Here is a 23,051-nt window from a genome sequence, read left to right as displayed (position 1 = left end):
CCAGGACTTGCCTCATCCCTACACCTATCTCTATGGCCACTGATGAGTCTTTAGATTAAGGTCATGCTTGATCTCAGTCCCTCAGGACATAGTAGTCTACTTTTTCCTTTTGATTTGCTCTAAACAAAAACAAAACATATTCAACCTTTCAGGACACTATACACTTACAACAGAATTTCAGTACTTTCCCAGCTGTCTGTCCCTTCAGTGTAGCCTTCTCGTGTTCTCTTTGCTCCACTCGGCTGCCCAGGTCTACTGGTCTCTATAGATGTTGCATGTGAGCACATCCCCATTCTGCCGTCAGTGACCTGATCACACTCTTCTTAGAGTGCCTACAAATAGTTACTTTAGTTGTCCTGCTTATTCTTCCTTGGGAAGTAAAGAACATGATTCAAGAAGTCACACAGTCTCAGAAAAAGTATACATTGAAAATCATAACTATTTTGTTTTTATTTCAAATGTCTGAGGGATGTTGACATTTTGCAAACATCTAAATTTCTTTCATCCACTACCCCATACACCAACACTACATTTCTTTCTTTCTTCATGAATTCTTTTGGTAATTGCTAATATGACTTTTGTTTGTTTTGTTTATAAAAACCTCACTATGAAACCTTATTGAGGTAAATATATCTGGGTAATTTAAAAGCCTTTGTTTTGTCAGTAAATAAGTGCTAGAGGCCTAGACTTTACCCAGAATCTACAGTGTTATGATTTTCCCATTTGTCTGAACCAATTATGTTGGATTTACAACAAAATCTCTCTTTAAAAAAGAAATCATCAGGGCCCTCCCGGGTGGCGCAGCGGGTTAAAGCACTGCACTACGAAGCTTAAGCCACTTCCTCATGAGTTTGATTCCCGCCTGCCCCGGAGGAGTCCACATGGCGTGGCAGACCTCTCCTGACCCGCCCGCTGCTCCCCTCAGCAGTGTACTTCGTCAATCTGCCTGTTCTGTTCCCCATTCTGTCTCTGGTGAATCCTCTCACCCTCCGCATCTCTAGCCTGTACCCCAGTTCTATATGAATAAATAAATCTTTAAAAAAAAAAAAAAAAGAAATCATCAAGCCCACAGTTATAATGAGGAGTTAAGGGTGCACTCTTGGCTTATAATTCATCAAAACTCCCCAAATATGTCTTATGTGAACAGATAGGGCCCATTGCAGTAGCTTTTTATTTCTTTGCAATAAAATCAGATAAAAGGAGTAAAAAAAAAAATCTCTGGTCTTGATTTAAGTCTCACTTCAAAGATCTGAGGATGGTGTGAAATTAATGCTCTTGGCTCCTTTAACACGTTAAGGTGGTTAAGCCCATGGCCCAAGGAGAATGCTCAGCACCAGTTGACAGCCCATACTAATTCTAGTTAGTGGAGTGAGGAGTAAATCTGGAAGAGACACATCAGTTGTGTCCCTGCAGTCACTCACTAGCACAGAGTTTCTTTTTCTTATGCCAATTTCATTTACAGAAAACTAGAATGTTTTCTAGGGAACAGATGAATCTTCATAGTAATACTTGGATTCAATGGAATGGGATTGCTTGTTTCATATAAAAATATGTGTTTTCCTAAAGTAGAATAGCTATTCGAATAATAAGACAATGGGGAAAAACAGCCAACGGACACAAAAATACTAATTTGAAAGGAAACATGCACTCCTATGTTTATTGCATTATTCACAATAGCCAAGATAAGGAAACAACCCAAATGCCCCAAAGTAGATAAATGGCTCAGAGTTGTGGTATATTATACAATGGAATATTACTCAGTGATTCAAAGAGATAAACTCATGGCATTTGCAGCAACATAACTGAAGCTGAAGGGGATTATGTCCGCCAAAATAAGTCAGAGGAAAAAGATAAATATTGGATGGACTCACATGTGGAATATAGAGAAACCAAAAATAGTAAAAAAAAAAAAAAAAAAATCAAAACCAGCAAGCTGATCATAGATCAGAGGTATACAACAGTGTGGGCGAGGGAAGAACCCAGTGGAATATGGTGATGGTTCATGGGTGATATGGTGCTGGGAGATCTATAGGGACTACAACAATCTAAGAAGTTTTGTTTTGTTTTTTGTATAATTTATAGGCTTATTGTTTTTCTGAAGACATGTATTTTTTTAATAATATAAGTTTATTTTTATATCATTTTGTGCCTTTTTCCATCTCAGTTGTAATCCCCGTGGGAATGTAAGAATTTTTTTTTAAAGATTTATTTATTTATTCATACAGAACTGGGGTACAGGCCAGAGATGCGGAGGGTGAGAGGATTCACCAGAGACAGAGTGGGGAGCAGAACAGGCAGATCGACGAAGTACACTGCTGAGGGGAGCAGCGGGAGGGTCAGGAGAGGTCTGCCGCGCCATGTGGGTTTCCTCCGGGGTAGGCAGGGATCGAACTCATGCAGAAGTGGCTTTAGCTTCTTAGTGCTGTGCTTTAACCTGCTGCGCCACCTGGGAGGGCCGGATGTAAGAAATTTCTAAAAATAAAAATTTTAAAGTAATCAATAAGCTATATTATAGAAAATGCAGTCATTTTGAACAAGGGGAACTGCATATAATAAAAGTTAGATAAGAGTAATTGTTCTGTTGTCTTCTGGACTTGACTGTTGTTGGAGAAGGCTGGGCCCAGCCACACACTCTCCCTTGGAAGTGTGTGCCATTACAGAAAGACAGCGGCGCTGTAGTTTCCATGACAGTCACTGTCTTTGTCCACAACTCCATCCACATGTGTTCTGATTCACATGACAAACATCACCCTTTGAGACACAGATGAACCTTCGACTATAATTTAGGAAAAGGATATCGTGCCAGTAGGAAATCTCTCAAACAAACCAGGTAAAATGTTTTCACCGGCACCTCTGGCTATTGCTACCCAGCACTGTTGTCAAGTGACCGGCCCTCTGTCCAGGTCACCTTTTGAGAGCTGTTGCTGGCTGGCACCGCCTCCCACTGCTGCTGCTGCCTCTGTTGCTGCCGGTGCAGTGTCCATCGCTGTCTGGCACTGCGCCCCCTGCTGTCCAGCCCAGCCTTCACATTGTGGTGGGCTGCCCCAGCAGCGTCTCAGCCGCCTGCCTCTGAACACCTCCTGCTGTGGTGAGTGGGATCCTGGCCTGCGGCTGGCAGGTGGCCTGTGAGCTCCTTGACACTCCAGCGCCATCTTAGATGAGCAGCCTTTTGTTTAGACTTTTGGACATTATCAGGGTAAGAATGGCCCCTGTGGCCTTAGAAACTTGCTCCTCTTCTTGTTAAATGACCCCATTGTTCCCTGAGCCTAGGTAATCTTGCAGCTGTGTGTGCAGGTGAAGAAGCCACAGACAGTTCTCCGCCAATCAGCTCCCCCTGTGGCTCTCATTACTCTTATCATTGTGAATAATCTACCGGTATCCGTATTTGCTATAAAAAAATTAACCTAAGAATCTTACAATAGGAAAATTGAGCTGGAAATAGATGACCTTAGACTTAGCTTCAGGACATGGTCTGGTAAAAATTAAAAGCAGAGTCTGCTTTTAAATGTTGAAAGGGATGGCAGAGCAGATTGTCACGTCTGTCCCTGAGGACACAGATGTCAACCATGATGAAGGGCCAAGAACAGACATATTCTTGTGCAAAGTCCCACAAATCACCCTGCAGCATGCCCAGCAGACAGTTGTGGACTGCTCACTGGCTACTCCTTGAAGTTGCTTTTCACAGTCTCAAAATCCGTCACCTCAAAACCATTTAAACCTTCATTGCAGATGTAATGAGTTCTGTCCTAAAAGAGAATCATTCCTCAGCAATCCATTTAAATTAGGTTTCCTGACAGTTCATCTGACACTGAATTTGAAGGGATTCCATCAGCTGTGAAAAATCCTAAAGCCTTAGGACACAAGATTTAAACAGATTTTATACCAAGTAAAATATGCTCATAAAACACCCCAGCTCAGCTCTCTCGGTCATTTCTAGCTGTGCCCCAGGTTGCGTCTTGTTTGTAGTGTAAAATCTCCTTTGGACACCTGGGGATGAGACATTTTGCATTTTAGTTATGTCTCTGATTTACTATAAGTGGAGCCACCTGCCCATAGGAGGCCAGCGTGTGATGTATATTGAGAAAACACCAACCCTTGTTTTATGATCCAGGAGTGTTGCCCACCCATGTGGGACTTCTGAAGCATTAACTTCAAAGACTCTCCTCCACAGTAACCCAGTAACAGAACAAGGTTAGGCAGCAAGGGACTGGCTACCAAGACAATGGCAACAGAATGCTCTAAAGGAAGAGTCAGTTCAGCGGAGGGAGCAAGCTGGCTCTTGGATAATAAAAATCAGGTGGTCTAGGGAGCTGCTCAAATTGGGTGCAGCGTGTGAATCACAGCCATTGATAATTTCCACTAAGACACTTTCATTCAGTATCTAGTAATATCTTTTTTATTTTGTTCATATACTTTCTAATTTACATTCTTTCATCTATGGTTGATTTATTATCCAATTATCCTCTTTATTTTAAGATCATTGATTAAAATACAGTTGTAAGAGCTAGAAGAGGAATTCCACAGACCCTTTACCCAGTTGCACCAATGGGAGAGCTCCGTGGGGGAGGAGGCGGGTCTGGGAAAGGTCAGAAAGGGATGCCCTTCCGCTCCTGCTGTGTCCACGTTGACAGCTTCCTCCAACCTCATTCGTGAACACCGAGTGGGTACATGGAGGGGATGGTGCCTGCATCTGCAGTTCTCAGAAGCGCCTCACTCTTGTGCTTGTCTACAGTTAGCCCCAGAAATTTGTTAAAATTGCTATTTCATGTTTTCATTGATGGCTTGCAGCAGCCTCTTCTCCCGGTGAGGACAGTGCAGATTCTGTATCTCTCCAGATACACTTGATAGTCCAGATTCTGGAATAGTGGATTTCCCTGTACCCTCTTTTTCTGCTGGGTCCAAAATAAGGTGATATTCAGTATGTTCCTCTTTCCTGTAAAAACTTAGTAACAACTTCCCTATTTGCTATATTTTGAACCTGAGACAAGAAGTTATGCCTTCTTTACTATCCAATCCATAGTCCTGATTCTTCATCTGATGAGGAACCAGTGGGGGATGTCCAATAAAAATTCAGTGCTAAAGGGAAGAGACTGTAAGTTAACAATGTAATTGAATGGATCAATTTACATGACTATATTAGGAAACAAAGAAAAATAATATGTCCAAAAAATTAATCTTAGTTAATTTTTGTACAGAATTAGTATATATCAAACTTCCTAAGATTGGCTTGTTCTAAAAAATGAATATTATGATTAAACATGGTTATAAACATGAAGTAAAAACTGATTTTAGTAAAAATCACACATCTGTTGCCAAATGTGAAGTACAAATCATTTTTATTTCAGCAATCATAAAAAAGGGAAGGAAGGGGTGTGAAGTCAAGTATTTAAGTAGAAACACATATGTGAGTCTCCCTTTTAAAATGCCATAATATGGGAGAAGATATTTTTACTACATTCCTTTTCTGGAAACAATTTAATGCACAAAAAAAAAAGTGAAAAGTGGCCCTCCCTGGTGGCGCAGCAGGTTAAAGCACAGCACTGAGACTCTAAAGCCGCTTCCGCATGAGTTCGATTCCCGCCTGCCCCGGAGGTGACCACATGGTGTGGCAGACCTCTCCTGACCCGCCCGCTGCTCCCCTCAGCAGCGTACTTTGTCAATCTGCCTGTTCTGCTCCCCACTCTGGTGAAGCCTCTCACTGCCCCTGAGCCTCTGGCCTGTACTCCAGTTCTGTATGACAAATAAATAAATCTTTAAAAGAAAAAAAAAAAAAGTGAAAAGAATATCATCAAAAGTAGGAAGCCACCACAAATCTGCCAAAACCAGGGAGAAACATGTGACAGTGACGTGGTCGTGAAGTTAAAACACCAAAAACATACAAATATCTACAATTCCAGGGTAGGGTCCAGAGGTTTGGAAATAAAGACAGACCCTTCCAGAAGCTTCTACCATGTACAATTTGTACATTGCTCTGTGTATGTTGGGGCAAGAGACTAACAGACTAGATGAGCATCCTTGAATGTAGTCCCCATAGCAAAGGGGGTGCCCCATGGTGTGCTGTGACTGCCCCACTGGATCCTGTGTTCCCACAGGTCCCCTAAACAGTTGTCTAAGACCCTGTTCTCTCGGGACTTCCTGAGGGGCTGGAGCCTGTTCATGAGCGGGTTCAGGATTCACGGCCAGGACCGAGGTCTGAATGCTTTGTGTGACACCCACGTGGGCCAGACTCCTCCCTGGCCCTTTGTGCGTGGTGCCGATGCCATAGTCAAAGCCAACAGGACTGTACCTGAGTCTTCCAGCACACAGAGACGTTTACAGGTCTGCAGCTGGGTCACGGTTGGCAAGTCGCGGCCTGGCAGAAGCACCACCACTGCAGCTTTGTGACTAGAAAATGTTTGTGGAAAGACACTTGCATCGTACAGGCCAGCAGGAGAGCTCTGTGGTTCTGAAGTTGTAGCCAGTCGTTCATTTAACAACATGGTAAATTCTTTCCCTGTATCATTTTTAACCCAAGATGTCTTAATTTAGGCAATCTTGTTTTCCAGGTGATTATGTTGTCATGACAATATACTTTGAATTGAGCAGAAGAATGGGATATTTCACTATTCAAACATACATTCCCTGTATACTGACTGTGGTTTTGTCTTGGGTGTCCTTTTGGATCAAAAAAGATGCTACACCAGCAAGAACAGCATTAGGTGAGTTTTAAGTCCCTTATCTACTACCATCTTGTATAATTTTAATAAGAGGTGTTTCTAAAAATGTCTCTTTTTTTAATGGAGGAGGTTGAGTAGTTGATCTAATTTGAGGACTGCCTAAACAGCACTTAAATTTCTTAGTGTAGCCAAGATAGATTGTTCCTCTTCACAATAAAATTCTATGTGTACCACTTATACTAAGTAGGCATTACTCATTCACAATAGATCAATTCAGAATAGATCCCTGTGCTCTAAATCTGATAAGATCATAAAAACAAAGTCCCATTCCCAGAATCTGCCGAATCTCAAAAGTCTCCTTATGCTCTCTTATGTGTAAGACTGTACACCGGCCTGGCCCCGATGGAAAACCGAGGGAGGGCCCCACGCATGATGACAAATGTATCTGCCCTACAGCACAGCAATTCCACTAATATAAAAAAAATTTAAGGAACTGTACCTTATAAAATTGTATACCCATAAAAATCAAAAGAAATTGTGGATTTGACAGAAAGGAAGCAGCCATGCAACCGTGGATGGCCATGGGGCTTCTCTAACTGTTGGCTACCTGTGCCCACGCAGGCATCACCACAGTGCTAACCATGACCACCCTCAGCACCATCGCCAGGAAGTCCCTGCCCCGAGTGTCCTACGTGACCGCCATGGACCTCTTTGTGACCGTGTGCTTCTTATTTGTCTTTGCCGCGCTGATGGAGTATGCCACCCTCAACTACTACTCGAGCTGTAGAAAGCCAGCCACCACTAAAAAGAAAACATCAGTAAGTTATAGTAGCAAAGATTTTCTGGGGAAATAGTGGGAGGATCCTTTGACATAAATGATTCTTATTCCTAAGGGTTTTAAACAATATGAGATAAATATCGAATTCGACAAGACATTAGGAACAACAAGACAGGTATTATGGCAGCAGAAATGTGACTTTTCAGGTGAAGCACCTCTCCGCATCACCTGTCTGTGACATGAACTGATGTAATCACGTTAAAGGCTCTTTTAGTAGCGTGAATGTGACGCAGATTTCCATAGCAGTTTTTTAATTTTTTTTTTTGCTTTTCTTGCAGTTATTACATCCAGATTCCTCAAGATGGATTCATGAGCGAATAAGCCTACAAGCTCCCTCTGTATGTACAGTATTGCTGATGCAAATATTGCTGAGAGCTCTCAGTAAACTAAAATTGTGTTGAAAAGATCCTTCACTGCTTCTGTACACCTGTGTTAACAAACAATGAGGGATGAACATACTCCCTTCAAAAATATATTTGCTGTTAAAATCCAATTTAGAAAATTTGGAAAGTAGAGGAGGTATTCCTAATCCTTTCTAGGGATTTTTCTGATTTTTTCTGAGCATTCATATGATGGAGATGCAAGCATTTTGGAAAAGCTGAATTATGATCTCTGTATTATTTGACAGCCTCTTTGTAGCTCAAAGATAAGAATAAGTGCCTGTGTCATAAGTATTACTTTACTGATTATTTGAGCAATTGCATCCCATGACTGACATGCAGCAGGATGCTGGGCTTTTCACTAATATACAAACTCTTATCACTGTAGTTTGTGTACCCCTGAGTCCGTTGTCAGTCCCAATACCTCAAAGCAGAATGGTAGAGTCAAAGAGCTTGGTGGTCTTTGCTAAATGGCCTGCCGCCAACTCCATTAGCCACACACACCGCCCACCTTCCAGAATCCCTTACGCTAGGCCCAACAGCCAAGCAGAAAAACAGCCGAACAGCCCCATCGACATTTCTTTGATAACTTAGGAAGTTTAATATTTTCACCTGATGTTTTTAATTTGCTTCTCTGTTTTTGTGATTTTTTTTATGTCTTAATTTTCTTAATTTATGTCTTTTGTTGTCAGTATATCTTTTATAAAATATTGTGCTGACATGTTTAAAGTAGTAATCTGCCAATTCTCTGTTATGTACTAACATGTTAAAGCTTATATACTCGTACAGTATTTACATTGTTTCATAGAGGCTACATTAGAGACATTAGCATTTTTATGTAGTTTCTATTCTAGTTTTCACTGGCAATGCTGTCAGCGTCATTTCTTGTGCCTTTGCCCACAGGCATTGTTTTCAGTTTCACATGGTTAAATCTGTCTTCCTTCTTGGTTCCTGCTTTTTATTATATGCCCAGGAAGACTCTTGTATCTCCAGAGTGACATAACTCCCCTTCACTTTCCTTTAAGTGCTTTATTTGATGCTGTCATCTAACTGCTCTCATGTTATCAACTTATTTTTATCTCACTATAACCCATTCTACAGGTGAAGAAGCTGAGGTTTGGGAAAATGAGTCCTATAAAAATGATTGAAACTTCCTCAAAAAATGTTATGTTCAATTACTAATGAATCTGAATTTCAGATAAATGGCCAGAGGTAGGGCTCTAACTAAAGAAAAATAAGAAATGTATCTTTAGTTCACTGAAGTGAACGCTCACTTTTATCATATAACTACTTCTTTGTATAATCATTTCTTGTGTTTCTTTATACATATGAACTCACTAACTACACTGAATGATTTCTGTCCTTACAGACACCTTAGGGCAATGTCTAACTGCTAACTCTACCAGTAACTTATAGCTCACGCATTTCAATCCATTTTCATTAAGAGACTATGTGTCCTTGCAGTTATAATAGAAAGTAAGTAAAGCCATTTTATATCTGTGGGAAGCCACAGTGAACATATGGTTTTGCAAGCAAATACAACTAGATAACAGCAGACTGAAATAGAATGAAAAGAGACATGGAGGAGAGGGGTGAAGAGAAGAGAGGCAAATCACACACAGCCTGGAGGGCGGAGGTAGGAGAAAGAGTAACGTCTTTGATGGCCCACGGAATCACTGAGCTGCCTGTACCTGGGAAATGAGTCATAGATCCAGCGAGGGGAGAGGGAGACTACCTTGAAGACTGATTAATTAAAAACTTCATTTTGGACACAGTTTGATATTTTCATGACAAATGAGAGGAATTCATTTAAAGGAGTACTTAAGCAATGTAATGTATGGCTGTTTAGGGCTTTTAACACCCCAAGTTTTATCTCAATATTGTAAAATGGAATTAGTTTCATTTCAAAGCAGGGAGGTAAAAAGATATAAATAGTGCTCTCTTAATTATTGGATCAGCTTTCTGTTTCCGCTTGCTTGTGTCTAATTTCCTAAATGAAGAAGTGAAATACAGCTTTCTCATCTACCCAGAAACCTTGTCACTTACCTGCCTGTGGCCTGGGGTCACCCATTAGATCTCTTGTGAGTTGTCCCAACCCCTGCAGAAGCTTCTCATGGCCACTCCATCATTGCTTTGAGAGGCCCTTCCTGTGATTGGCTTCTCCAGGTGCCTTTATACAGGCACACAGGGTTGAAGAAAAGTGTCAAAACACTCAATTTATTACTTAGCAGATTTCTCCAATTGGAGCTCATTGAATAGAATCCCTGGATTAGTGTCAAGTATCTTTTTTTTTCACTCAACGTCCTTTCCCCTCCTCCCATTCACTTTTATACCCACTCAGGTTTAAGAACAATTGACGTGGAGGAGATTCGGCCTCCTTAGAGTGGACTCTTTCTCCCACCACCCAGAATTGTGAAGGGACAGAGGCTGTTGCACCATTCACTTTGGGATGGCCATTGGCATGCAGAGAGCTGGCAGTGTTTCATAGAAGCACGATGTGGAACATCTGGCTTTAAGTCGGTCCTCACACACACTTCCCATGTAAAAGGATGTCTCAGAAGGCTTTTCTGTCAGTGACTTTGAGGACTTTATACTCAAAACTTCAGCTAAGAACATATCTAATCAAATGCCATCCAAAAAGGGAGAAAAACTGCCACGTTTCCCTTCAATAGTCGTCACAGTAAAAATAGATATTCCCAAGTCTCTCTCATGAATTCTGAAGGGCCTCTCCCAGCATTGGGCAAAGGAGCCAGCTGGGAACTGGACCTCTGTGTCCATCCCACCTTGACTTCAGCCTCAATGTTTGCTTCACGATGCTTCCATTTCTAGTTCACTCTGCATAAATCTAACCAAAGCAGAGAAAGACAACACCTCTGATTTTGAGTTCTCTTAAATTAGTCAGCTGAATTTAGAAATGCATCCTCTTAACAGACTTCAGTTTAATCCCTAGTTCATAGTTACTTGGAGAAGCTCAACTGCTACCTGAAGAACTGACACATCTATTGACAGCCACTTCTAAGGTGAAGAGAAGAGAGCCGTCTCTTGTATGAGTGAACACAGATATCCTCACTCCTCTGTCTGCCCCACCCTCACTTCTGCACATCAGGAAGAGAGCATAGGAAGTAGAAAGTGAAACTTTCTGATCATATATGTCTTGGCAAAGCCTCTCAAACGATGAGTGGAGTCATTTGAGACAGTGGTGTCATACTGACAGCTCATTATTTTAATCTGAACTACATGGACCAAGAAGGTCCTCCCACACCCCCTTTTAACTATTTAATAATTAGGAAAAAATACCAAATGCATCTGTCCACAGTTCACTTGTACTTTAAACATATGTTAACATTAAAAGAGTAGTAAATAAAATGTATAAACTTGCTAAAATTCATCAGCCAAGTAGGCAGAACAGGGACTTGAGATGGTTGGAACATATTGCAAATTTGCTCAGCCTCCCTCACCAATCCTGAGAAATGCAAGATTTGAAAAACCACTTTGCACTTTGCTTGCATTAGATTTGCTGAGACTGACCTCTCGCCAAGATCCTTGGGAGGTAGGGAGGTGTTGCTAGCCTCTGAATCGGGTGGGCGGACCCAACATGCTGGCTGCTTTCTTGATCTCCAAGTGTTCTCACTGCATCCCCTGCTGACTGTGGTGTTCTTGTTGCCCACAGAACTATTCTCTCCTGGATATGAGACCGCCACCGCCGGAGATGATCACTTTGAACAAGTCCGTGTACTGGCAGGAATTTGAAGACCCCTGTGTCTATGAGTGTCTGGATGGCAAAGACTGTCAGAGTTTCTTCTGTTGCTATGAAGAATGCAAATCAGGATCTTGGAGAAAAGGGCGCATTCACATAGACATCTTAGAGCTGGACTCCTACTCCCGGGTCTTTTTCCCTACATCCTTTCTGCTCTTTAACTTGGTCTATTGGGTGGGGTACCTGTATCTCTAAATGTAGTTTCAGTGACGAGTAAAGAGTGCTAGGTTCCCCCCTTTACTTTCGGCCTCCCCAGACCCGTAGTGACCAGAGTAACAAAGAAGGACATTGTTCGGTTTATCTGAAGTTTTATGTACCTTTCAGCAGCACAGGAGTATGTGACAAATATTTCTATTCCATGTTTCACACATGTGTGTGCGTACAGACACCACACACACACAATTTAATTGAGTTTTTTAAGTGATATTCTTGCTAACCCCCTATTGAATCTGTAGCTTGGTGATGTTTACAAATTGTGTTTGGATATTGGAAGTAGATGCCAATTATCTTTGCAAAGAAATCTGTAGAACATGAGAGCAAATGTGGGAGAAGCTCTCTCAGGCCGGACCTCTAGGTATCTACCCTTTGCAGCCGTTGGCACATGTCCACAGGTTCAAGTCCCTGCTGGCTGAGACACACTGTGTGGACCTCAGCCCTGAGTTTCTGGGGTGTTCTGAGTTCAGGTGTAACCTTTGACCCAGTTTCCTCTTTCTGTGGCCTCTGACGCTGGCACCATCATCATTAACTGGCATTCCTTTACCTGATGACCTCACTCAGCATAGGGTGGATGCACAAGTATCATCCGCAAGTTGGTAAGTGAGGGAAAACTGAGTTTTAAAATTCTCACAGGTTTGGTGTTGATTACACTTGATCAGGCTTTATTGCTTTAGTCCAAATTAGTGAAATCAGGCAGGGATTTAGGGTGTTAGGGTTCTTGGACTAGTTCAGCTTTCATTCAAAATCATAACCTTAAGAATTGGTTTTTTTTTTACCAGGCAAGGCTCAGCCTCAGAGTATGTGACTTGCTTGTGCTACATTACGATATTATGAATTTAATGTTATCTTCATGCAAGCAAAAAAAAAAAAAAAGATACAGATTTCACCTTTGTCTTGAAAGTGTATTCTAGAGTGTGAAGGAAATGTGGCTAGAATTTAAAATTTCTTAGTAAATCTTAATTTTCACATGAAATCGACTTTAGATGCAAAAAAAAAGTGAGTGATAACTATCATCAATGATATTTTTGATGAACAAAAATTATTTTATACTTTGAAATATGAATAAGTAGGAAAATTCCAAAGAACATAATCCCCTGAAATTATTACACTTTTGATATTTTTATAAACACAAAAATAACTTGCTTCTTGATGTTAGTTCTTTGTTACAAGTGGATGCCACTATGTACTTCACAAGACTCTCCAGAAGCTTCCCACTATTGACAGAATAAAGAAAGTCCTAACAATTCACTGACAATGCATTGGCATTATTAAAATTTTGGTACTAAATTTTGATACCAGAATCTTTGTGCTACTCATCTTTCTCACCCAGAAAACTTAATCGATTTTCTTGGGAACCATAATATTTTATTTTAACAATAGATGATATATGCCATTATTATTTAGAAAGTAAATAGAACATTATGCAAAGCAATATGTCAAAGCGTTGATTTCACATAATTTGTAGAATGCACATCAGACATAAAAGGAGATGGGGTAGAAGAGAACAGCTGAGATTAGATGGAATTGGATGTTAACTCTTAGTAGTAGTATTGCCTCCAAGGAAATGCCAGACACAGGTCATCACCCACTTTTCAAGGACTGATTCTGTGTAGTGTGAGACTCCCAGCCCTGTCAACTCCCTGACTTTTGAGTTGGTAGCTGTTACAGTGAGCCACAAGCTGACTGACTTCTATTGAGCGAATGCAATTTAAGTTAAAATTATAATAAATATTTGTGTAGAAACAGGTTGAACCTACTGGCTTAAATGAAATTTCTTCTCTATTGAAGAATTTCCCCTACCTGCATCCTCTCATCGATAAACACCCCTCCCACCCTCAGCAGAGATGGCAGAGGGGCTCCCTGACAGAAGCGTGTCACAGCCCACACTACAGCACTAGTCCTGAGGAGAGGTGGCCCTGGTTTGCCTTCTTCAGACACAGTTCCTAACTTCATGAATTTCAATTTCTAACAACGAAGATTTTCAACCTGTTACATCGTGAAAGAAATACCAGAGAGACCTGAGTTTTCCAGTGTAATTCTTCTTGGCAAGAAATAAGCTAAAACATGGAGACTTGGTGCAATTTTACTCAGCTTTTTTTTTTTTTTTTCTTAACTGATGCCTCTTGTCTGAAAGCAGCTCTGTATTGGGACATCATTAGCAAGTCTCAAAATTATGACTTTGTGATGTCCTAGCCAGTAACTCCTGTTACTGGCATTCACCATTCTCTTTGCCCTCAGCCATCCTTCTAATCTAAAGTTCATGGTGCCTCGTCCATGAAAGAAAAACCTCGTCTCCAGAGAGTCCAGTGGATGTTCAGTCAGAGAGCATCAAATAAAGACTCCAACACATTTAACAGTCTCTCCACTGCAGGGTCTGATCAAAAGCAACTAGAACAGCTCCGTAAGAGCTGTATCTCTGGAGGTAGGCTTCATTCACGTTCCGCTTACCAATCGCCACTCCTGAGATCAGCCATTTTGGGGGTGTGCATCTCCTGGGGGTGCAGCGCTCAGGGGTTGGTTGAGTGCCTACGTGTTTACTTTGTGGTCATAGGAAGAAGGGCACATAGTGCCAGGGAAAAGCATCACCCTGATTGAAGGATTCACCCTCACCAGGATGCTTGGTTTATGGGGATATGTGTGAGACACGAACACGGGCTTGTTTCACCAGACGCCATGTCCTTACAGCTCTGTCCAACTTGCATTTCCTGTTGAGTCGCTAAGGTCTTCTGGTGAGGGTTTGGCAGCTGTGGGGAAGTTGACTGAGTACCGCATTCCAAGGTGCTACTGCGCTCTTAAATTTCAGAATCACTTTAAATTCAGGAGATATCAGTTCTACATTCTAAAACAGATTTCAAATTTCTGACCACTATGGTAACACTGATTTTCTCTCCTTAAACTGCATCCAGGCTAAGAGACATGAGAATCTTTTTTCACATTAGTGGACCTAGAACAAAATGCCTCTTCTGTATCTATAAAGTTTCAAATTCTGCAAAGTTACACCACCAATGACCAGAACAGAGACTCTTAGATACTGGACAGAGAAGAACAATATTACTATAATTTATTTCATACCCAGCCAGTACTGCCCCCAATTTAATCAATACATGCCTTAAATAACATACAGAGCTCCAGTAATAGATGTAAATACATACTGAGTGTTTGTGAGTTTGGGTTTTACAACATTATTATTTGAAAGCTCTTCAGAAAGGTATTTGAAAATATAGGGAAAAGGACCAGATTTTGAATATATTGTAAATGTGAAATTCACAACTTTCTGCTGGGCCTCCTTCAAATTGCCCCAAATTGCAGAAATGGGTATTCTATACATGTTTCTTTTTCTCAAATTTGTCTGTAGAAAGCATTCAGGTTCACACCACTTAGTAGTGCCTCTACATTGCATAATCATGTCGAAGGAACCAAATTAATTGTAGTGCAGGCTTTTGGGGTTGTTGATTTATCTCTTATGAAAAATTAGATTTATTTCATAATAGGGAGAAAGCATGTATGTATTGAAATAATCGTATAATAGCTCAGCCATTCACCTCTCTAGAAGGACAAAAAAACCCTGGCTTTTAAGAAAACATTTGGGATTTTGAAGCCTAGAGATTAGCACATTCCCGCTTTTCCTTTTAAAATGTCTTCCAATGACAATTTAGCAATTCTATGTCAACTTTACCTAGTTCTATTAAGGTCAAAAGGGAAATGTCCCCTATTATTTATTTATTTTGTTAAATGTCCTCCAGTTAAATGATCCTTTGGTTTGTACTGGTGTCAGTAAATCACTCTTAATCCTTTTTATTACTTTGTTCACATAAAAAATATTGTAGGTAGCTTTAAGTATATCCGCACTTTAAAAAAAATGGAGAACTCACAAGTGTTTTAAGTTAACTAATTAAGATTTTTCAGACAGCATTATGCAGGAACAACAGCTAGAACATAATTAAGAAAACAAAGCACAGGAGCACATGGGCGTGAACCCACACGCACGTGCACACACATGTACAAACACATGCACACACACACGAAGCCAACCCTGTTCAGAAGCATTCAGGTCATTGAGGGGAATGTAACTCGTTGTGATTGAAGTACTCAATCTCTTACTTTCACCATTTCATTTTTACACTTGTAAAGTGATCCAGCCTCACATGCTGAGGGTGATTATGGTTTCTACAGGGAGGAAGGGTCCTCTATTCGCTGAACAGGTTGGAAGGAAAAGTAAAGACTAATTGTTCATCATGAACCTGCCCAGGCTCAGACGGTAGCTGTTTTTCTCTCTGGTTTACTGGGTTCCTTCTTTTCCCCCACTGACCATGTTATCACAAATGGCAACAAAGGTTGCCATTTTTTCAGCAAAAGGAGAAATCTTAACTCATGTCAGACTCTGATTTAGGAAAACAAGTAAGAAGTGTCTGATTTGGTTAATATTTGTTACAATGGGTTTTAACATGTATTGTTCACATTTATAACAACTGGGAAGAATTTGGGGGGTCAGTTTTGGCCATGCTATCCAGAAGCTCCTTCCCTCATTTCAGTGGGAAGAGCACATGCCCCATTGTCTCAATCAACACACCCACTGATCCAGGGACCCCACTCCACTCTCTGTTTCAGTGCAGGGGACCTGGAAGTGACAGAGAGGTGGGGAAAAAGGGGGGAAAAAATAGGTTGTCTTCTAATGTGACTTTCAATGCAATTAAAAGATATACAATGATAGAAAATCCACAGAACTCGCTGACTGAATTTTCAAAGTGCCAGACAGAAATGAAAGGATTTGTGAAGGAAGAAACTGCTGAATCACCATCAGCAGCAGCATTATCTATAACCATCTTCATGATCTTAGCTATTGGTTCAAAACAAAGGTTTAGTCTTTTCCAAACCATAACAAAATTAGAACTTAAATTAAGGAGAAAATGGAAAGGTCCTATTTTAAATATTTAAATGTGAGTCATAATTCCAAATGTTGGTTGCCTAAAACCTTTTCAGCACTGCCTCTGCAGCCAGCAGGCCTGTGTACCCTACCTCCATCAGTCTGAAATGATTCCTTAGAACATGCCACCTAGCTTTCAGGTGTTGATTTCCTGCATTCTTTTTGTTTTTACCTCATTTTGGCTTTTTATTTCTTTCATGAAGATTCATTAGAATCAACTAAAAAGTTTCTTCCCTAAAATGGTTGCATCTGTGACATCACAGAGCCTATTAGCCAAAAAGGACAATCAATATGCTTTGTACTACACAATATGAATCCAAGCTTTGATTCTCCCTAACTTAGCTTAGGATGTTTACTTTTGGATTGAAATAGACATGGGGAAAAAATATCTGTTTGTTTAAAATAACGCTATTGAAACACTTTACAAGACACTGTCAATCCTTCCTGACCTTCAAAATGACTAAATCTGTGCTATGAGTAATGTTTACATGCTGATATGTTTGTCAACTACATCATAGATTTTCCTTTACAAACTGCTCCTGGACTGAGTGAAAGTTCTTCCACATCAGTGTAATTTCTATGAAAGTTCTAGACCAATTTCAGGGACCAGGGCCTGGGTTTTCTTATGAGGAGCAAGGCCATCTCATGTTTACATGCAGTGACTTGTATTTGTGTATGTATGTACAGTGGTAAAACTGTAACAACTCATAAAAGTGTGGATTACTCTACCCCCAACCCAATGTAGTTGAAATAAGTAGAAAGAGGACAGTTTCCTAATGATAGTAACTAGTTTCCTAAGCCTTCATTCAAGGTAAAAAGAGAGAGAGGCAGATACCTGACAATCTTTGTTTCCTGAAAATGTAGGATGACATTTTTTCTTTAAAAAAAAGATCTGATCAGAAGTTGGTCCAGAGTCCAAACAAGCCTCCAGCTTCCTCCTGATCACCAATTTCACCTGGGAGCCCATCTGAGGGAGTCCTTGATCATGTGTGCATTGTGGTCAATTTTATCCAAGAAACTAAAAGCAGCTCTCCAGATTTTGAAGGCAGATAGCCACCACCATGCTTGACTAGGATGGAACTGTCTCCACAGCGTAATGAACCATCAGGCCTAGCATAAAGGGAGGGTCAAGAAGGAACCAGCCATAGAGTGTATGTAAAAAACCACCAGGAGCCCCAAGAAAGGTCCCAGGCAGGAAGGGAGGGTAGAGGAGCAAATCTGCTTTCTGGGGAGAATCCTTCCAGCTTTGACACCTCCACAGGATGGGAGGAGGATAGAGAGCTTCCAGAATCTTGGAATCACTCCTGAAAGCAGTGTAAGCAACGAGGCCCTAGAGAGGAGCCCAGTCCTGCCTGAGTTCTTGCACCCACCTCTCCAAGCAAGGAGGCCAGGGACCAAGCCAGGATCCCTGCCCTCACCACGTGGCCTCCAACTGCCCCTGCTCCCCCGTGGTCCCTAGAGGTCCTGGAGGCCCTGACTCTGGACTTCCTGCTTTCTCAGGCAGTTCTGAAGTCCCACCATCCTCCTCCCCTCTGTAGAGGACGTGACTCCCTGCTAGCCGTGCAGCTCGTGGTGTCCTAGTGAAACGAGGGTGCACTTGTGCCCGACGTGCCTTGGCGACACGGGTGGCACAGCGCCCGCTTCGCCCATCGGTCCCTGCCACGCCATTAGGGCCGTACCCGACCTGGGCCAGGTGGGCCTGGTGGCTAGGCCGCCCTCTGTATTTGTATTTGGATTCCTACATTTGTACTTCTAATGCAAATAAATGCACATGTTATCAGAAATACTTGAGTCAAGAGTGGACGTCTTTCTGTTTTACGGAGGTAAACCTGGAGGCCTGGGAAAGGTGTGGGTTGTGGTTTTGGTCAAGAGTGCTGGTCTGCATGGGACACTAACCATAGGAGGTTTCTGAACTATTCAAATTCCAGACTGGCTGAGCCCGGTTCAGACCAATTGAAACCAGTTTAACTCAGCTGAACGGGTTCAGACTGGTTCAAACAGGTACAAACTGGCTGAGACCATTCAAGACTGCTGGGACCGGTTCACGCCAGTTTAGAACACTTGAGAAAGGATCATAAAACTGAGAGTGAAACCAATTGGCACTGCCCTCTGCTGGCTACAAACCATATGAATAATTTCCAAAGAGTTCTGACGAGTTCAAACTGACTCTGAAACCACTTCTGGCCTCTTAAAAGAAAACACTGACAATTGTTCAAACCACCTGAAGCAGGAAACGACAAGATCAAACTGCTTGAGACCAGTTCAGACCAGCAAACCGCTTTAGACCAGTTAAAACCGGTTCGAACCGGTTCTGACCCATTCCAATGAGCTAATTCCACAAACAGCGAAATCAAAGACACGCCCCCTAGTGGCTCAAAACGGGTAAGTCTGTACCAAAGAGTTCTGACGATTTCACACAGACTCTGCATCAATCTTGATTTCTTCAATGTGCAGATTGGCTCAGACACGTTAAAAGTGGTTCAGACCGGTTTAAACCAGCTCAAACCAGTTCAGACCGGTTGTAGGGAGGTGGTTCAGACAGGTTCAAATTGGATCAAACCGGTTTACACTGGATCAAACTGGTTTAGACCAGTTCAAACCGGTTTAGACTGTTTGAAGTCGGTTCAGGCCAGCTTTGGCATTTTGCATCAGGGTCAGACTTGTCTGGGACTTCTCAAAACTTTTGAAGTGATAGCAACGTGCGGACAATGGTCACAATGCTGAAGCGGGTTTAAACCAGTTCAATCCGGTTCAGACCGGTTCAGATCAGCTCAAACCGGTTCAGACCTGCTCAAACCGGTCCTGAGAAGTTTAAGATGGTTCAAACGAGTTCAGACCAGTTTAGACCAGTTGAGGTACTCAGACAAATTCAGACAGGTTTAAAAGCTTCTGGACACTTTTAAAGTGATAGAAACATGATTAGAAAACCGGTTCAGACCAGTTTGGACTGGTTTACACCGGTTCAGGTGCGCAGACAAATTCAGACAGGTTAAAAGTTTCTAGACACTTTTAAAGAGATAGAAACAGGCTTACACAGCCGTGATTGCTCACACAATTTCAGACCGGCTGAAACTGGTTCAAACCGTATAAAACCGGTTTAGACTGGTTAAATACAGTTCAACTTGGTTTAGACCAGATCAAATTGGATCAAACCGGTTGAGACCATTTCAAATCAGTTTAGACCTGTTCAGACCTATTCAAACCAGTCGAAACTGGTTTAGACCGGCTTCGACCTGTTCAGGCGCTTGGACAACTTCAGACAGCTTTAGCAAAAATTAAATATAAAAGTAAACTTTTAAACAATTGAGTTTAAAAAGCAATATGACATCTTGAAATATTATGAACCATTTACCCAATTGCTTCACATCATAGGCAGATAGCTGAACAACTCTTTTCCTGGTCAATGAGGGTCATTGAGGTGAAATTAAGGTCATATTGTGAGAGGAGGAGATTGACTTCGAAATTTCAGTAAACATTTTATTGGCTAATGATCAAATACAAAGGCAAATATATCTTTAGAAACACACATTGGAAATGCTTATTAGGTGGTAGTTGATTCTATTTTGTCCTTTTCAATTTTTACTGTCTTCTCTCCAAAGAGGTAGTCTTTATGGAAATGGAGTAATAGAAGTAATTGTTTTATATGTTTATTGTCTGCAGGGATCTCTGGGATGACCTCTCTACACAGAGCTTAAATCCCTCAGTACCTCCAGTAATTGCCAAGCATAGTAAGCTTGCTTCATGGCCAAATATTAATAAAAACCTACATTCTTCATAAACTTGCAAATTTTTCTCGAAGGGATTCATGTGTAAATGAAGTTCTGCTTTATCCTCACAACACAGAGACTTTCTACAGCTGTTTCTGAAATGGCCACAGCACTCCAAGCAGGTCCCTGGTGTGTGACTATCTTGGGCTCTGGAAAAGAGACAGCTCCCTGGGGGAACGAACCCCCTTGTTGCTATGGTCAAGAGGAGCAAGGCTCACAGAACCATCAGACTCTACTGGCTCATGAGTGGGCTGAAAGAGAAGGGGAAATAAGCATCCTTATTATCAGCACAATAGCTAATTATCAATCTGTAGTTATTCTAGGTCAGACATTTTTAAAGGACTGACCCCTGAGACAAACCTGCCAAAGCATGTTTAGCTAAAGATCTGGACGATGAAGTTACTTCCTCTCCCCAGGCCTAGAGACGTCCAAGGTTAAGTAGGATGTGGCAATCCAAAACTGCTGAAAAGACGATGACACGTCGCCACAACCGCCTTGCCTCCTTTGCATTAACTGTTCCTGAAGAGACAAATCCTGGGGTTTCACCCAAGATGCCACCACACACCTGGACCAGAGGCAGCTCTTGGCCACTATGTGTTCTAAGTGGATGAGGCTTAGTATAAGTGGAAGTGGGGGAGAGCTGGGGACACAGACAACAGAGGAGAGAGTGAGGGAGGGGAGAAGAAGAGAGAGAAAGGTTACATGCTTTTGGAGCCAGTAGGGGGCAATGTTTTGGGATTCATTCTGTTTCACAAACTGGCCTAAGCCAATTTGAACAGGCTTGAGCCAATTAAACCAGTTTGAGCGGGTCTAAACCAGTCAGAACCAGTCTAAACCAAATTGAGTTGGTCTAAACTGGTTTGAACAAATTTGAGCCTGTCAAAACCGGTTTGAATGGGCCTCAAAGGTTTGAACCGGTCTCAATGGGTCAGAACTGGTTTAAACCAGTTTGAGCCGGTCTGAACCTATTTGAATTGGTCTGAGCCGGTTTCAGACAGTTGAAACTGGTCTGAACCAGTTTGAACCGGTCTGAGCCAGCCTGTACTTTGAAGAGGTCATAAGCTTATTCGGACTCAGTTTAAGCTCATCAGAACTCTTTGGAATGGATTCATCGTTTTGAGCCAATAGGGGGCAGTGTCTTTGGCTTCAAGGTTTCTGGTATCATCTCAGCTCATTTGAACGGGTCTGAGCTGGTCAGAACCAGCAGAATGTTAAAAGAGAAACAGACCAGAAGGGCTTTGTTATTCTCCCTTGCCTGTTAGCAGCCCAGTCTCCCCAAAAATAAAGGAAAGAATTGGGTGAACTTGCTTCTCACTCTTGCCACCAGAAGCACTTCTTAGAGCCCCAGATAGAAATACAAAAAAAAAACAAGAGTCTGGTGGAGGAGACGACTTGCACCCAAAAGTCTTCAAGTCAGAATGAGTCAGTTTACAGAGCAGTAACTCATGGTAGGCATTTTCTGACTGAGACTTCCCTAAAATGTTTGCTTGGATGATAGAGAACCTGGAAATTCCGTTTCAGCTTCCCAAGCAAGATTTTATTTTTGAAATTGTCCAGTTAAGACTATGGATAGCAATCAATCTCATCCAAATGTCCTTTCATGGGCAACCCTTAAATTCCAGGGCTAATCAGAGGTGCCACTGACCTCTGTCCTGAGTCTTGGTCTTTCTCAAAAAATTTGACCACATACACTTCATGACATAAGAAGAAAAATAGCTGTTTTTCACTTGGTGAGAAAAATGCCAAATCCAGTTGTGTCAAGCTATTTCTGTCTTATATGCCAGGGCTGAACGATTGCCCTGCCACAAAAATACATGACATTTACTTGCATCACATCTACCCCAAATATCAATCAGAAAAGAAAGTAAATAACACCACATGCTACTTTTTGTGTGCTGGATATTCCACTACTACTACAATAACAAGGCAAACATACAGAGTTTAATTTGTGCCTAAAAGTATTCATTTATTATTTTGTCTAATCAGCATGATGCACATTTAAGGAATATTTACTCCATACTAAACATCAGGGCTCATCCTCTGTGTATTTTACAGGTTTAGATGGAAGAGAGATCACTATGTTTTCTGACACTGACTTAGTTAATCTTTACCTATAAGGTAGTGTCTATTATGATCCTCATCTTAAAATGAAGAAAGTGAGCCACAAACTGGTTAGAGTTGTCCAAGTTTGCATGAATAGTAAAGGAGTCATTGTCTAACCACCAATGTTTTATTTGTCGGTGACTGAAGCAATCAGTCATTCATGCTTTCAATAAGTGACCATCTCATGTGAAATAATAAATGGCTGTAATCAATCTAATTTTAAAAATTAAATTCTATCCATTTAGGACCCTCGCTGGTGGCGCAGCGGGTTAAAGCACAGCACTAAGCAGCGTAAGCTATTTCCACATGAGTTTGATCCCTGCCTGACCCGCCTGCTGCTCCCCTCAGCAGTGTACTTCATCAATCTGCCTGTTCTGCTCCCCACTCTGTCTCTGGTGAATCCTCTCACC

At 41.5% G+C, this 23,051-nt stretch overlaps 1 protein-coding gene across 1 annotated transcript in view; it reads left to right on the top strand.

The window, feature by feature from the left end:
- Window positions 1–13,952, top strand: part of GABRG3 (gamma-aminobutyric acid (GABA) A receptor, gamma 3) — a 332,100-nt gene extending 318,148 nt beyond the window's left edge. Inside the window, exons 7-10 of the mRNA XM_004693064.2 lie at window positions 6,546–6,698; window positions 7,278–7,474; window positions 7,773–7,832; window positions 11,545–13,952. Of these exons, the coding sequence (XP_004693121.1) occupies window positions 6,546–6,698; window positions 7,278–7,474; window positions 7,773–7,832; window positions 11,545–11,826 (692 nt within the window). The 3' untranslated portion in view covers window positions 11,827–13,952. The remainder of the gene's footprint in view (window positions 1–6,545; window positions 6,699–7,277; window positions 7,475–7,772; window positions 7,833–11,544) is intronic.
- Window positions 13,953–23,051: the final 9,099 nt, after the last annotated feature.

The sequence above is a fragment of the Condylura cristata genome, unplaced genomic scaffold (assembly GCF_000260355.1).
Source record: "Condylura cristata isolate star-nosed mole 26May11 unplaced genomic scaffold, ConCri1.0 scaffold00035, whole genome shotgun sequence".
NCBI lineage: Eukaryota > Metazoa > Chordata > Mammalia > Eulipotyphla > Talpidae > Condylura > Condylura cristata.
This window is presented reverse-complemented; position numbering and strand designations above follow the sequence as displayed.